Source organism: Salvelinus alpinus, chromosome 5 (genome assembly GCF_045679555.1).
Source record: "Salvelinus alpinus chromosome 5, SLU_Salpinus.1, whole genome shotgun sequence".
In the NCBI taxonomy this organism is placed as follows: domain Eukaryota; kingdom Metazoa; phylum Chordata; class Actinopteri; order Salmoniformes; family Salmonidae; genus Salvelinus; species Salvelinus alpinus.
Window position 1 is genome coordinate 41,878,269 of NC_092090.1, and position 17,728 is coordinate 41,895,996.

The 17,728-nt window shown below is 40.5% G+C and overlaps 1 protein-coding gene across 4 annotated transcripts in view; it reads left to right on the forward strand.

The window, feature by feature from the left end:
* The first annotated feature begins 693 nt into the window (after positions 1–693).
* LOC139576197 (cadherin-8-like) overlaps positions 694–17,728 on the forward strand; it is a 74,343-nt gene continuing 57,308 nt past the window's right edge. The window contains exons 1-2 of one of the 4 annotated variants that reach the window (XM_071401965.1): positions 694–958; positions 3,347–3,804. In XM_071401965.1, coding sequence (XP_071258066.1) covers positions 3,550–3,804 — 255 coding nt within the window. In that variant the 5' untranslated portion in view covers positions 694–958; positions 3,347–3,549. Of the gene's footprint in view, positions 959–1,075; positions 1,319–3,346; positions 3,805–17,728 lie in introns of those variants that run through there. The other 3 variants (XM_071401964.1, XM_071401961.1, XM_071401962.1) reach the window with 3 other exon arrangements.

Consider the following 17,728-nt stretch of genomic DNA (forward strand, 5'->3'; position numbering starts at 1 on the left):
TTCGTGAAATGGGTTTCCATGGCCGAGCAACCGCACACAAGCCTTAGATCACCATGCACAATGCCAAGCATCAGCTGGAGTGGTGTAAAGCTCGCCGACATTCATTGGACTCTGGAGCAGTGGAAACGCGTTCTCTGGAGTGATGAATCACGCTTTACCATCTGGCAGTCCGACGTACGAATCTGGGTTTGGCGGATGCCAGGAGAACGCTACCTGCCCCACTGTATAGTGCCAACTGTAAAGGTTGGTGGAGGAGGACTAATGGTCTGGGGCTGTTTTTCATAGTTTGAGCCAGGCCCCTTAATTCCAGTGAATAGAACGCTACAGCATACAATGACATTCTAGATGATTCGGTGCTTCCAAACAGGCCTAATCGCCCAACATCAGTGCCCCACCTCACTAATGCTCTTGAAGCAAGTCCAGAAAGCAATGTTTCAACATCTAGTGGAAAGCCTTCCCAGAAGAGTGGAGGCTGTTATAGCAGCAAAGGGGTCCAACTAATTAATGTCTATGATTTTGGGAATGAGATTTTCGACGAGCAGGTGTCCACATACTTTTGGTCATGTAGTGTATCTTTGAAACAATACTCTACAATACCACCGACCCGACCATAAACGTTGTGTAGTGTCTGACCGCGTGCATTAATTTCCGAGGCTGTTGACCTGTCTCTTCATCAGTCCAATGAGCGCGGCAAAAGGGGAGGCTCTTCACACCGAACATTTCTCCTCCATCTCCTCACTTTTCTAGTCAGCAAGCAAGCCTGTCGGAGCTACAATAAGTAGTGCCACTGCGGGGTTACTAAACTGTAAGGATTTCCACCGTGTCTTCACACTTTTTGTTATATTTTTTCATTTGTAAACGTCTCTCCTCGAATGAAAAGAGAAACGCAATTGCAATGCTTTTAATCCATTTTTTGAAAGGGTAAAATGGTGCAAGCACAAGGATGCGAGATACTGTAGTAAGTAAGAAGGAAAATATATTAACAGGTGCATGAAAATGTTTGGGAGAGAACGGGGCTTTTGTTTGATCTTCTATTGCATGTTTGCATATCGTTCTGCATATCAAAACCACCCAGAGATTAGCTTGTGGATGAGGACACTACAATGAGTCGAAAGAAAGATTGACAAATGACCGGCTAACTATCTATGTGAAAACTATTTAGGAAGTGCAGCTTTCCAATGTCGTAGTCTATTTTCAGCTCCGTGTATTTTTCTCTCTCTTCGATGGATAGAAAAGGAAACTACATTTGTTGAATGCTTAACTTCCAGGCAGTGCAGTTGAGACGACGTGCTGTCCATTTGCAGTGAAGCGATAGTATGTAAGTAGTTTAACTTAGCAACTTGTCTTCGTTTTTTGTGTGGTTGCCAACCATTTCAAATGAATGAGAAAATCATACATTGTTGACCAGGCGTTATGTTGTCACTGGACATTTATTCTGAATTACTTATTGCCTACGTGTTGTAGTCTATTTTGTTTCTCGACGATGCAGGCTACGTGTAGGCTAGAACGGTAGTTGTAGCCCCACGTTACCTCATGTGGCGCTATCCACTCTGAGTGGTGCTGAAACCGGCCGGCAACGAGCTAATACGGCACCGGTCTTCATGTAATTCAATGAGGGTTTCAGTCATCATTAATAAGGATAATTTCAATGTTTGGATGTTTATGATGTTTCTATTCCTTTATTCCTTTATTCCAATAACAGCAAGTGAACGTGATTAGGCAGCAGTCATACAGATGCATTGTTAGGCTTCTGGGGTGAATAATTAACATAGCCATAGCATGTTTCAATGTAAACTTGCCATGTCGTCCACATTGAAACATGCTATGGCTATATATATATATATATGTATATATATGTGTGTATATATATATATATATATATATATATATATATATGTGTTTTTATATATATATATATATATATATATATATATATATATATATATATATATATATATATACACATTCAACTGTAATAATCACGTTGACTATTTTCAATTATTATTTGGCACGGAGTATGTTGTCATGTTTTAATTGGCACTAACAGTAGGTATTTGAAATCCATCCAGTTCATAGAGGGATTATGTCTGTCTACTGTCTGTGAAAAGTCGGTGTTTGCCTCAGCCTTGCTTTTATGCCTGACTGGTTTATCACAGTTTATTTGAGTAATATCTAATAGCTATGTCGTACACAAGCCTTTATCAAGAAATCCTTATGAACTCCAATGCTGTCACTGCTGTCTTTTGTCTTGAACAACTTTGATAGATAGAGAGACCGTTTTCGAGTGTGTGCATTTGCCCGTGGGATTTTACAATTATTTTATTAATGAGGAGAATGATTGGTCGTTTCCCATTTCATATTGTTTCATCTCAATTGACATAATGTGGAAGATTCCCTCATTGGTCTGTATAGGCTATTTAAAATCCTATGAATTCTATTATTGCAGGACTCAAATTGGCATCTGTATGCACATTGCAACATGCCACTCTTTTACTTTTTCTAGTAAATTATAATCAAGTTCTGTAGACATTTCTTGTATATTAGATTTAAGTACCATGAATGGTATATTTGTAAAACAGTTTATGTACCACAATGTTAACACTGATTTCTCTCCTTACAGCCAAAATAATAGTTGATTTTCATTCAATCACTGTTTGTATAGAAGTAGTAGATGAGTTGATAAGGAAGATTATATCATATTACTCCAGGCATGATCTCATCAGGGATATAAGTACTTACTGAAATAGAAGACCTGCTCTGATCTTTTCAAGCCTCAATTACAGTTATATGTGGGACATTTGATTCATATGGCTAAGGTATTTGATGAAAAGCATATTAGTAAATGCCTTTTATCCACAGTAATATGAAAACAATTATCATAACCAACATGTAATTGCTCAAAATCTTTCAAGGATAATCTCCAGAACATCAGATTAAAGATAGGCAATCTCATGTATCAGACTAGACCAGATGTATAAGACCAGAGACACAATAATTTACCCTACATTGTAGCAGTCTGATATGAGCACAGGATCACACAGGGCAATGCTTGCTGCTGCTTTATACCATTTGTAATGAAGAGGACTGACTCTTCAGCTCTTCCTGCTGCTGTCATTTTCTTTGATTAGTAAATGGTTGATTTCATTGTTATCATCCATTGATTATCATAAACTAACTCTAGTGATTGTTTGTATGAGTTAAATATTAAATATTGCTTTAAAAGTCAGGTACCAATGATCTAAAGTGAGGACCTTGATTTGCTCTCTCAGGTTCCTTCCTTTGAATACTGGAGTTGCCTTGTAATTTATACGATTAAAAGAGATCACCTCTGTTTTCTCCCTTTTAGATCGTTCGCACTGCTGGAACACCAAATGGATGGTGTATTGAGTAGGACATCCCCTCACCATTTGCAATGGAGGCAAATGAAGCCATGTGAGTGACCTTTATCGCACAATGAATTCAAGCTCTGACGCTCAAAGCAGGAAGAAGTAACATTTGTTCATCATCTAAGGGAGAGCTGTTGATCTTGGGAAAACAAGTGTCATAACAATGCCCAAACGGTCCGAGGAGATGCTGACAGACGTGTGGACTTCCTTGTTGCTTGTGTGGATTACGTGTGTTCCTTATACATCCATGACCCCCATCATCAGCCAGTCCAAAAGTTTACAAACTGGTTCCACTGCAATCCTACGTGGCCTCGTCGAAGGACAAAGAATACTTAGTCGAGCCAAGAGAGGATGGGTTTGGAATCAAATGTTTGTGTTGGAGGAGTTCTCTGGACCAGATCCAATTCTAGTTGGCAGGGTGAGTACTGTAATTGTCAGCTGTATATTAAGCTTGCTTATCGTGTAGAAACATTAATTCAGCCATTTAAATGCTCCACAATTTTTTTTCAACATTTTTGTGGGCTAGTTTTAGAGCTGGAGAGAGAGAGACAGACATTGGCCTGATCTCATGCAGGGTTTTGGAGAGAACAAATAAATCCACAGCTACCAAATTCTGCGCTGAGGATTTTTGTGTAGTGTCCCTGAAATATGGAATAACAGAGTGAAAATGAATAACTAATGATGCATTACATTGCAGTGGATTGACCTACAGTACAGTAGAAATATCTTCTCATTGTTTTATTCTATCTTTTTCTTTTCTATTTTCTGTTTATCGTTCTTTTGTTGGCCAGGGTATTGGTTGTGGTTTTCCTTTGAAATATTTGTCATAGGAACACAAGGATAAAAAGGGGGAATTTTTGCAACATTTCATTGTTGAGCATTTGAAAGAACCCTATAATCCAAAGGATGAGGGACACCTGGTACCTGGCCTGTGTAGACGTGGCAGGGCCAAGGCTCAGGGCCCAGGGCCCAGTGAGGGTTGTTGACGAGGCAGGCCAAAGCAGCTTGTTCACAGCTCATTGCAAGAACGCACCTGGGGAGTCTCAACCTGGCAGCTACCACCTCTGACCATTACCCAACCACTCTGGCACATGCAACAGAATATGCCATCAAGGATAATATTTGACCCCACAGTAGCATGACTTACACATACCGTACTGCAGCTGTTTATCGATTTATTGATGAGGTGATTTCTTGCTGTATATTTTGTACCTTAATGCTGTCATGACATTTACTACTAGTAGTTGGGGGCATGCTGAAATGACAAGGCAGCTATTATATTGTTTGAATGATTGCTGCACCTATATCTCAATCCCTATCCCACCATTGCAATATGAAAAACACATAGTTTCATGTTCAATCATTGCCAAACATAACAGCGATAAAGAAGGAATTCATGCTGATCATAATTAATAGCACAATGGTACTATAAAGCAAGGGCTTCATGGTTAGGTAGAAATCTCTAAATATTCATGAGGTGGAAAATGAAGCCCTACAGTACTGTCTGAAAGCCTAAAGTTTGGCAGGATGTCACCTAATTTAGCACTCTAACTTGATTTCTTTGGGGGATTATTGTCACATGGGTATATCAATAAATCACATGCTCAAATGCGGTGTTTACACCTGTGTTTTCCAAATACCATACAAACACAAACACATAGATAAGTGCAACATTCATATTTCACGAGTTTCAATTAAACAGCCTCTGTCGGATCCTCTAATGGCTCTTCGTAACCCTGTAATGATCTCCAAGGTGTATCTTTGAATTAGATTGATGCAGCTTTTGGCATGCATATAGAGTTGGTCACACTGCTGGAGAGAATTGCCAGAAGGGTTCACGGCAAATAAGGATAGCACTCAAATCTGTTTAGTTTTAGGTGTGCATGAATCCTCTTTTCTTAGTCGGGGATTGTTTTAAGCATATTTAGCCGTTCTCACTCAAAATAATTAGCATGTGTAGGCTGAAGGACATTGCAAGGATTGTAGGAGTTAGTTTGGTTGAGGATGGATTTGTCTCGCGTTTGAGAGACAGTGTTGATGAGTTGCATTATTATTCACAAGGTTAAGTACTCATGAGCATGGCTGGCAGAGCAAAGATAAATTCAATGTTGCAGTAAGATACAGGTGTAGGATCTTAATTTGATCACCCTGTTGTTGCAGGAAATGTCCTGCATAGCAAGAAATGCTAACCAGTAGTGTATTCAAGGTTTAAAAGGCTTATAACATTTTTTGATTTCCTCACGAAAAATGTATCAACCTCAACAAAAATGTCCATTAATTTTAATCCACACATTAAAACCTGTTGCTGCAGGATTATTTTCCTGCTGTGAGAAACTGGTCAAATTAAGATCCTACACCTGTATGATATCTCTCTCTTTCCCTCTCTCTCACTCTTACTCTGGCTCTCTCTTTCTCATGCTTAATTAAAAAATGAATCAAATGGAAGTGGGAGGTGTGATTCAGATCTCAGTTTTTCAGTGCAGCCTGTGGTTGTGGGTTGATTATTGAGGAACCCCAGGCCAAGATTAGACTCATTCCATCCTTTACATTTTATTGTGCGGCACTCTGATGTTTAATTATACATAGATCTCCTGTCTTTTCAGCGACCAAGATCCCCTTGAGTTCCTGCTGGCATTGGAAGGAGACCATTAGCATAAATGTAAAAGTGAGCGGTGTGGGAGTGTGAGATGGTCACAATGCGTGACAGCGTCATCCTTGCTGTTCTTTACAGCACCGCCATTCTGACATTGTGATTCACTGAGCTGGATCTGCGTTACCCTGTGTCACTCCCATTTGAAGGGAATGCAGTACCTGTACAACTGAAGCTGACGAGACAGCTGTAAAAGCTTGTTGCTCCAATGTAGAAGTGGGGTGCGGGGGATTTTAAGATTAACCCTGACTGAGCAATGTCTCCAAAATAACGACTCATTAAGAGCAATGTGAGTACAGGTGGGAGATTTGATTTGTAGAACGTCGTATTAACGCCATAAAGTGTATATTCTGGCATGACGTTTTAGTTTTTCGTTTTTTTTGTAATTTTACTAAATCTTTCTCAGACTACTGTCTGAACTTCTCACAAATCCTAGTCTAAGCCAGGATAGTACGTTTTCATGATGACTTTTTCTACTTTTCATCCTTAGATTTAACGCTCTGTGAGTTTAACTCTCTATGAGTTTAATCATTTAATGTTTAATGTTACAACTTGCACATTCATTTTAATCCACCAAACCAAACATTACACTGAAAGGAGAGCTAAATTAGATTCTGTTTGTAGAGTGTCAAATTGATTAAAGTCTGTGTTACAGTGTGCTGTATCTCACATAGCACTGATGCAACTTTCATTTTCCTTTTCTTTTGATCTCATGTATTTGAATGTTTTTAAGAATGGATAAGAATGGACTCCATTGTGGTGCAGATGTATCCAAATGAAACAAATCCTGACTGATCCTGTTTCTTATTGTCCGATGCTTTTATCTCTGATACAATTGTATGTGTTTTGCACAAAGAGAATTGATAATAAGCCATTAATATTCAACAATTCATACTGAACTACAAGATTGTGAGGACTGACAGTAATAAAGAGATTGGGTTTGATTATTAATGCAGAAAATTAACATTTTATATATTTTTTTTCAGAAGAAGATGTTTCCTTTTGCTGTGCAAAACAAGATATCTGAAACCATAAGATGGATAGCATGCAAGGCCTGCAAAAGTGTGGGCTTGGATATAGATCCCGTATCTCACATCCCTACTACCTTTTCTTTGTTTAGCAACTGATTTGATTAATATCACCCATATTTTGATGCTAACTGTTTTATCCACAGCTTCTCACCATCACTATAATTTCGAAATATTGTCATAGAATATTTCACTAAGTGGCAATAACTCTTAGTGCACTGCTCCTCACAGGTGAAAAGACACTCATCAGGTATCCAGTCAAGTCCAAGATGTTTGTTTATTCCATAAGAGTACCAAGGAGCTGACTGAAGTTATACTCCTATTCACCTGTCAGTTGGCTCTCTACTTCTGTATGATAGGGCTTGTAAAGTGAGAGGGACTCTTGAGTCCTGGAAAGCTTGTCCTCAGCGGCGATGGAGTGGGGGTTTCGTCGTATTCGACTTCAATAATGCGTGGCGGCAAGCTCTCTCTGGGCGTTGGTGCTGCTACAGACAACTTCCTCCTCGGAGCTTCCTGACGAGGGTTTTTTAGTAGATCAAATTTAGCCCTGCCAAAGTAAACTGTGATCTGAGAAGATCTCACACGTTTCCCTGCATTTGCTTAGGTTAGGACGGAGTCAGGTTAGATTCTAGTGGATATCGAGCTTCGCCCTTGATTGAAGGCTTCGGAGTGGGAGTTAACACGAGTATTACTCCTCATTAATGAACGCTAATGTGGAGACCGAATTGATAGGTATTGGCTACAGAATCAGTCTAACTATAACGTTTATAACAAATATTTTCTCCTTGTATGTCTCTCTGCTGTGGGTTATCTTACTCTGTTACTGCTAGTATATATCATGGAGGCCTTTATATCATTGGAACATGAGCCCAGTCCCCCATTCCATTTCTACAGTGACTGTAATAAAACACCAGGCCCCAGCATTGAGTCTGATTGAGCTGTGGGATCACATTATTGCTTCCTTGGAAGAGGCTGACAGGTTGTCTATTGCTCTGTGTTGTCGTTTTGCTCCCCATTAACAAGGTGTATGTGTGTGGTGTGGAGGGGCACAGGGACAAAACCAAAAATGAGTAGGAAGTATAATCTAAAACACCACGGTCATGATATGAGTGCAATTGCAAAAGTCCCATTGCAATTGCTTTTGACCAGGTGTTGTATCATTAAAAATGCATACAATGCAGGATTTAAATAAATGCCGGCGTTCTATTTCTCTTCATGCTCCTTCTCTTGGTCTCTCTTGGTCTCTCTTGGTCATTCTCTCTCTCTCTCTCTCTCTCTCTCTCTCTTGTTTCATGGCAATAACACTGAGATGGTGCCTGTGTAAATCACATACAGTACGTGCACATACACACACATACTCTATTTCCTCTCTCATTGTTACCTTTTGGCTGACTGTGAGATTGCACAATGAACAGCATGCATATATCGTCAGGCAAGATGTAGGAAGCAGGAGATGCCAAAATCCCTCAGACACAGTGATATATACTCTTAAGGTCATATATTATATAGAGTGAGACAATTGTTCCCTATACATGCATCAAATATTACAGTACATGCATACAGTGTCCAAGTCTGTTGCCACAGAAACCCTGACTATATGACAAGGTAGCCATTGTTCACACCAAGGTGCTGGGTTAGTGAGTGTATGATCAGATTCATACAGCTACTTATGGGTATTTTCAGGGTTTAGTGCAGATTCATAATAAATGGGTATTTTGTGATATAACCTTGGAAAGGCTTGCAGTGATTAGCGCTCCCATGTCAGTGTTAGCGAGCTGATATGTGGTATTAACCTCTCCTCTAGCGACTGCCGGCTCTGCTTCCTGCATCCTGGCCTCGGCTCGATCTGTAGATGTGGTATTGGCGCATTGAGCGGCTGAACGGAGTCGACTGGCAAAGTGCCGTGAACTCTGCTCAAACTAATAATTGGAATTAAGCAGTTCACCTCTAATGCTTTGCTTGTGCATTGCTTTGGCTAAATCATCTCTTTTTTGGGTTGCTCGCTTTTCCCCAACCCAAAAAGCCATTTGTTTAATCCTAACAGGCTTAATGCTTTCAGTCTCAGTCTTTTATTGACATTCCATCATTCATTGTCTTCTAGATATGCCAGTTAACTAACCCCAATTATTCTGGGGATATTATACATGCACCGTATGTGTACCACTATAGAGAGCTCATTATGGAGACATGTTGGGATGTGACCTTTATGTCACCCTCTATGGGTGAATGTAATGTAGGCCCATATTCATTCAAGACATGCACTAAACATTGGGCAGACAGGATCAATTTGCCATAATTGAGGTTACAAATTATTCAAATCTGATTATTCAAATCTATGATTATAATGATCTAAACCCTACTAATTGGCCTCTTGCAGTGATCGTGGGCAGCTAAGATACCCTTTGAGCCAGTAGATGTTTGGCTCAGCTCTCCATCTCTCTCCTATGGATGGCATCCTCAGCATGAGTAGCTGCAGGCAGCACAGCTTATCCCTGTGCCTCTACCCCCATACACAGCCCAGGAGCAAAACTGGGACTACAAAGTAATCTTGTTAAGAATGGATGTTGTTATTGTGCATTTGGCTTCATGGTTAGCTAGGAGCACATGTGGGCTGCCGGAAGAAGACAATGGGAAGGGGTGGGAGGAAAGCCTATTTCTGGAATTTTCTAAGATGACAGAATCCACCCCCTTCCCCCTCGCACCTCACCCTCGTGGACCAAAATAACAACAAAGCTGAAATCAACAATGGCGCTGACATTTTGTTTTTGAAGACCCATTTCTTTACCAATCTCCACTAGCGAAGATGATGATTGTCATAGCAGAGTGAAAGGGGAAAAAAGGTGCTAGCCTTAGACACTGTTTTGTAGCTATTATGGTGAGTTGAGCGGGACAAATTGTAAAAGAACGTATCCATGGAGAATCAACGGCCCAGGCGTTTCTCAGTGACACTGCCTCAGCCAACACACTGTGCCTCTGACCTTTAGCGCAAATGAATTATTTCCGTGTAATGATCCTTTTCTGCAAAAAGAAAGAAATAGCTGAAAGAATAAAACACCTTAAAAAAAGGGCAACCTAGTAGACTTTCTGAACAACCCAGTGCACGTACAAACTCATATCCTCTGAAAATGTGTTTGGCTGTATCTCCACGGTGTCCATGAATCAACAGCAAAGCCTTACAAATAAAGATTTAAAGTCCAACATATAGAAAGGATCTACCGGCAGGTAGTGGTGGCAATGCAGTGAAACGTGTGAAACCCATGGATATACAATATTTGCAGATTTTTTCAGTTCTTTCTCGCTTTTCTTTTGGATGACGGGGTGGGGGGTGGGTGTGTGCATGAAAAATTCAGAACGTTGTAATATAAAATCCAGATCAGTCATGAATGCTTAATGGAAATCAGGACTGAACATGTAGGGTTTTGGAATAGTGCTCAAAGAGGGATGGCTTTCTTTGTTAGCCGCCAATTGTGTTGGTAATGGGCTTCTGTTTCAGACACACACATGCCGTTATACAGCATCTCTTCGCTGTATTGTGTTGTTCAGACATGTGCCTTTGGCTGATAGTAAGCAAGAGGGATGGGAGGAATACGAGTAAGCCAACAATTGTGTGAAAAGCTATGACTTGCAGTACAGTGAAATGCGTTATTCTTGGGGCGTAGCTATAATGGTATATCATCAGTTTGGTTATGCAACTGAAAAGGACATGTATGATAGTGTTCATAGAGATTCACAAGATAAGTCTGAAAATCGGTTTGTATTTTTCCTCACTCTCTACCGTTCTATCGTACAATGGACAGTTACGATATGCATATTTTTGTTTTGTTATCAATAGTAGAGGGTCCAATGATCAAATGTAAAAAAAAAAAAAATTTAAAGTCTTTTGACATTACTCTACATCACTGTCCATGTGGACTGATGTTTAACTTGAGCCCCATATCCCGAGCTCATCTGGTTACCCTGGAACTCAGAACAAACATCAAGGAGTTCACCTGCTCCACCACATTTGTGAGAAATGGCACTACCTCATGTGCATGATCATTTAAATAGCACAACCAATGTCAATTACAGATACATATTTTGGGAACTACTCACATTGTAGATGTATGATGTTTATTGATCATTGACCTATGAGGAACAGGTACCTTTGGGAAGCAGTACCTATATTTACAGTTGCTGTGATAGTTTCATCACTTCATATCTTCATTGATCTTAAAATGTATCACACTCACTCATAGGGGATGACCTAGCAAACCGAGTGTAACTTCTGGATTGATGCTGCCACACAGCACCGAATTTCTCACTATTTGTATATTCCCCTACCTGGTGATGTTTGCTGAATCACAGTAGCCTGTATCCCCACTGCTAAAATGTGCCATGTTTATCAATGTTTTCTTGCACGCAAAAAAAAGAATGTCATGTTTTCTTATCTCCCATTTATAGAGGTACACAGTGTGGGCTGTGAAAATGCTAATGCTAGTGGTGTTTCCATGTTGATGACCTTTTCTTTTTGTTGACGCACAATGTTTTCATAAATAGCGTACTGATATCCCAGGCTGTGTAATTACTGCGCTACAACACATGGAGCCTCTTTATTAGTTTTCTGACAATGGCCTGCCTCGTCACAGCCGGCGGGTAGGAAACTCACTCCTGTTGTCTTGTATATACAAAGATGATTCCCCGTATGCCGTCCTCTCTTCACACAGTTTCTATTGCTTTTGATTAAGCTATTGCTTAAAGATGCATCTTCAGTGGGACATATTCGGCCTAGATTTAGGTTCACTTTAAGGCTGTTGAGTTACATATCTTCGTCTTATTTCATTAATAAGGGCAAAATGGAACATGTGTGCGTTGCAATAATACCGCTCTATCACTACATCTGATTTATATCGAGTAGGATAAAAGCAAAGCCAATTAACACTGAGATTATGACTAGCTGACAATGGCTGTTGTATTATTCATGTTCATTTCTGTTCTTTTCATTTAATCATGGCAATGATGTTCAGACATTAAAATATGAATTCAATAACCTTTTCAGCAATGTACTTAGTGAGAGATACTAATTTCAAGGTAGCCTGCTCATCAACGGACTGAACAGTTTCATCTCATCACATCTGAAAGGTCGGACTTTTGAAGAATCGGGATGAGTCTTTTGGATTGGATTATCAAAAATGTACAAATGCAAGAGCAAGGAGATTCCATCCTTTGTTGCATCACTAGTAGCAAGGATGCTGCATTCCGAAAAGGTCTGTGCATATGTAATTGAATCCCACTCTGTCTGCACTAGCTTTGCACTTGTCGATAAGGATCACGCTCCACAGGTTTGGCTCTTGGGATTAGGGCAGAGGCGTTTGATCTGAGAAAGGAGAGGAAAACGGATTGCATAAAATCACAACTCCACTGAAACCGTTTTGAAAAAGGCTATGTCAGCTGATTGAGGGTATTGTTACATGCCCAGCCCTTGACTTAGCCTAGCTTATTGTGTCCTCAGGATACCTTTGTCAACAATTAGCTCATACAATGGTGATACAGTGCTAAATCTTTCTTTTTGCTCTATCCACATACACCCACACACACCTCAGCACACTTTTCCAAACAAAAGAAACAGTGTTGCTCAAATCACGTTGGCCCAACCAACACAGCATGTCTCATCACACCGGAAAGTTAACTTGACTTTTATCTTACGAGCTGTGGTCGGCCTGGCAGATAACGGCATGCCCAGAAGTGCCTTGGATCAGCTATCTGGGTCCCCTGTGCCCAACTGGGATCAACACAGTAAAGGGGCTGGATGTGCCAGTTACGGAACATAATTACTACTAATGACCATTAGGAGTTCAGTTTTCACCCTCCAGGGGTTGGAGAAAGGGCTTTCGTCTTATCAGTTGATTAGAGCAAATAGAGGGGCCGGATCCTGCATGTTAAGTAAACGGGGGCTAAAATGTGTTGCATTATCTGGGGAAGACTAATGGAGCAGCTAAGAGTCCATCTCCCACTAATGTATGCCACACATACGGAACTGCTTACAAGAGTGATCAAATCTGGACACATTTGTTCCCCACATAAATTACAACCTAACATACGTTTCAGGCTTTTGACATTTCTCCAAATTCACTCTGTAGACCTTTGTTTTTCTCTGTTGTAGCACCTTGGATTTTTAGCACTCGCATTCAAATGTTGATGGCACTGATGTTGGTTTTCCTCCTGCTAGATTCATTTGCATATGTAAATGAACAATTGATATGGATCTTCCACTCTCAGATGAACATTTTGCATAGCAAATTGCCAAGCAAGTAATTACTTATTGACAGACTCATATTTTGGAGGAAATTATAACATGAGGTGGAAACGGGGCCAAGTTGAAAACCTCTGCTTAATCAATAGGTGGACATGAGTTGAGAGAGAGAGAGCACTGCCAATCAAGACTGAATAATTCACTTTGTGCTGCTTCAGATTCACCTCGTGTTGAGACTCATCATCATTATCAACATCCCGTCCACCTTCAACTGCAGGCCAAAGTTGGTTGGTAACACTGTTTCACTAAAGTAAAGTACATGTTTATCCTGAAGATACTCCACCTCCTAACATGCATCAATCTTTATGAACAGTTGAGAATAAAATGTGGGAGAAGAAAATGTGCACAAAATAATGTTTGTTTTATTCACCAATGTCCTAAGCCATGTTTGCCAGGCTCATATATCCAATCTGGTGATGGCTGAACTCCAAGGCAACTCTAACCAACCAAATGCACCATGTAACCTTGAACACGATGACCCCCTGTGACCTTGAACATTGGGAGTCACATAGGTCAATAAGCAATTAGTATCGCTTTGGCCAGGCACTTAGAATTGTGACTGTGAACATTAGATCCGTTGTAATTATCCCATTCATAATCCTCCATCAATAATAATATTTCCTTTGTCTGCATCAGCCTTAATTGCAAAATATTTCCAATGTGTTTGTATCAGCCCTATTCCCCCTTTAATATCATCCTTCCCGCGAGAGTGGCACCATGAGGAAAGAAAGAGAAGAAAAATCTGTGCAGCTGAGCTTTCTACCAAGTAATCGAATCCCTCAAAAATGGTTTCATTTTTCTTCATTTCTCTGGCACCACAGGACCTTTAAACAGACCTATGCACCAAAAGAAGGCACCATAGAACACAATTATAATTCCAATATAGTGTTGTAGAGAAAATGTAAACAGATAGCTGGCTGCAAAGCTTGTCCTCCTATTTCCCCAAGAGACTGGTAATAAAGTAGAACAGATGTAACAGTCGAAAGAGCTTTATACCTCTGTCCTTTTCTTGCTCCAGAAATTGAAAACTGTGGGCCAGTCAGATGCTAGGAGAAGAAGGGATACCCTAGATTTATGGGAGAGGGGATTTTGCCATGGGCGTTAATGCGGTTTGTAAATAGAATATAATGTATGAGTATAAATCGTGTTCTCCAAAGCTGACATGCCTGCTTTCCCATACAATACGTCTCTATGTTTTGTCACAGGCTTAATTTCAAAGTGGTTAACTGCCAGACTCTGAGGGGAAAATAAACAAACACAGTCCCCCCAGATAGCTGAACAAGTGCAAATTGGAGGAAAACTTTGATTTATAGAGTGCTTGTTGTATATTGGCAAATCTGAAATTCTCCAGGCAAGATATGTTTATCCCCATCCATTTTGTCACAATATTCTGTTTGTTGCATTCTGTCTTGGGGCAGAATTTGTTTTATGTCTGATTTAGTTTTCTTGTTTATACCCCAATCCTTACGATGCACAAACACTAGTGAGCTGCTTATCATCATTGGCTGACTGTGGTTACAACTGTTGTATTAATGACTAGTGGTGAAAGTTATGGAAGGCATACAATTAGTGCCTCAGGACAAATCATTGTTTTTGTCTTCGTGTTCAATGACCAGAAAAGTATATCTGAAAACAAATATTGCATTTTAGCAAAGAAATGACAATATTGTTAATTATAGTGTCGTTGCACAGTTACAGCTCTTTGCATATTTAATTGGAGCGGAAATGCCTCTGCATTTGTGGATGGGTAGAATATAGAAGATAAAACCTGTCAAATAATAAAAGTATCCTCTAAGGAAGCATTGTGTTATGAGCCATTCGTCACCATGAGCAGAAGTGTCCCTTTAAAATATGAATGCCAATTAGCAAAAACAAGTTCCATCCCCCAAACACATTAATTAGTCAATAGTTTTTGTTTATTTCCTTCTCGATTCACTTGTTGTTTTGTGGTAGTAATTAACAATAGTGTTGAGGAAAACACATTTCGGGATACCCTGCTACTGATGAATTACCCTGCTACTGATGAATTACCCTGCTACTGATGCCTTGGGATTCATTTCCGGCTCAGACCATGTAGGCCATATGATCTACTGTCCTGACCTTTAGCATATGAATCCAATCTTGTGGAGTTAGTCACTTAGCCTGGGAGAAGGCTTCTGCAGGCAGTTAAAATGACGATCCCAACTGGCCTAGCCCTTTGATGTGTGTAAATCAGGGAGCTAGGTCGGGCCAGGCACTCTGGCAAGCAGCTCTGGGAATGCCAGGCAGTGTGACTTCACTGTCTGAGAGGACTAGCAAGCCACTGAAGAACAAGTCATCCGTCTGCTCTGACACTGACACTGTAAAAGTTGTCCTCAGGCAAGGACTCCCTCTGTACAGCATGAGGAGTAGGTGTTAGCGGGAAAGTCTCATGGGCTCTCTCTTTTCCTCTCTTTTTCTCACAAACACACTCTCGCTCTCTCCCACACACACACGCACACACACACACACACACACACACACACACACACACACACACACACACACACACACACACACACACACACACACACACACACACACACACACACACACACACACACACACACACACACACACACACACACACACACACACTGGTACATAGAGTAGTGGCTATGAAGACGAGGTTAGTCTAGCACCATCTGCCATATACAGCAAGCTCAGAAAATAACAATCCATTTTCAACAAATCATTGCAGATTTTGTGAGTGGATTTGTTGATTTGTTGTCAGGGGAATTTATATATTGACTTCTGATCATCTGATTAGGATATGATGAGATTTGCCCCATTGTGACTTCAACTAAATTGACTGTATCTATTGTATATCATGTATTATAGCTATGCCTCATGTAGGTACCAGAAACCTATTGGTTTCCAATTTGTGACTGAATTATCCCTGTTTGTTTGCTAGTTTTCTTTCTACCAGCTTGTCCCCTTGAATAGAAGTTGTATTATGTTGTGATCCCTCCAATAACAAGCTGTTTGAGGTCTAGCTGGTGCCCCAGTTAGAGAAGGGCATGAAGTTACTGTAAGTTAGTTTAATGGCGGGCGCCTGGTAACCGTTCATGGTCATGAAAAGGCTGTGTTGAACAATGGCTAATCAAAAGCTCCACAGTATGAGTGACAGAATCAAAGTGGATCTGCATACTGGGGGAATTCTCCAACTCTGATTCTCTGCAATTAAGTCTGTTTGGGGAAAGAAAAAAAAATGCGGTGAGGATTTCTTTCACCAGGCACAAACAACATGAGCACTTCTCAATTCCTCTGTAGTGCTTGTGTACATTATTCTCAACCCCTGGAGAGCAAGGAGTTGAGAGAATTAAAAATGAAAAGAGGGAACTAAAGGGTGGGGAGAGGGAAAAATACAATATTTTCACACCATTATTGTTGCAGAGCCTTTTTACAGCAGGAACAATGTTAGACAAATTATACATCGCTCAAAGAAACGCTGTTCTTCCTCTATTATGACCACAACAGACCCCAAATAAGAGCTCGTTTTTGACCTAAAATACTTGGAATTGATCGTTTCTGGCTTTAAAATGTATTGGAAGAAGTATCTCTATATCTCCATTCATTTGCTCTAAATGTAACAAAATATGGCATTTAACTATTCTTATCTTTCCCTCTATATACAACTCCATATTTGTTTTTTTATCTACCCACACAGGTATTTCAGGTCAATAGATTTCACCACCCCATTTCTGTGTATGTAAGCATTTTTGTAAGCATCTGGAGCGACTAAATGGATATTGGAACCTGTTATAGAAGCCAGAGGAGCATTGGACAATGGTGAGATTGATGAGTGTTTGGGTGCTTTCCCTGTGACCCTTTCGCATCTGGCAGGAACAGAGTAAGGCAGGTGTGACAGCCAGAATCCATCTCCCAGTCAGGGGTAATAGGGAGGGGCACTCATACAGGGACGACCCCCTCCCCCTTCCTGTTATAGCCACCATTCCAGGAAGGACTCTATTTGCTTCAGTATCTTCCAGTAGGCTATTGGTCTGCTCTCTTATATGATCAGGACAACTTATAGCATTTTTCTGACACGTTTGCTCTGCACAAGACTGTAGCTTTCAAGTAACTACACAAATTCCATAGTGTAGTAAAATATACACTACATGGGCAAAGTATGTGAACATCTCCTCGTCGAACATCTCATTGCAAAATCATGGGCATTAATGTGAAGTTGGTCCCCCTTTGCTGCTAAAACAGCTTCCACTCTTCTGGAAAGGCTTTCCACTAGGTGTTGGAACATTGCTGCGGGGACTTGCTTCCATTCAGCCACAAGAGCATTAGTGAGGTCGGGCACTGATGTTGGGTGATTCGGCCTGGCTCGCAGTCGCCGTCCCAAAGG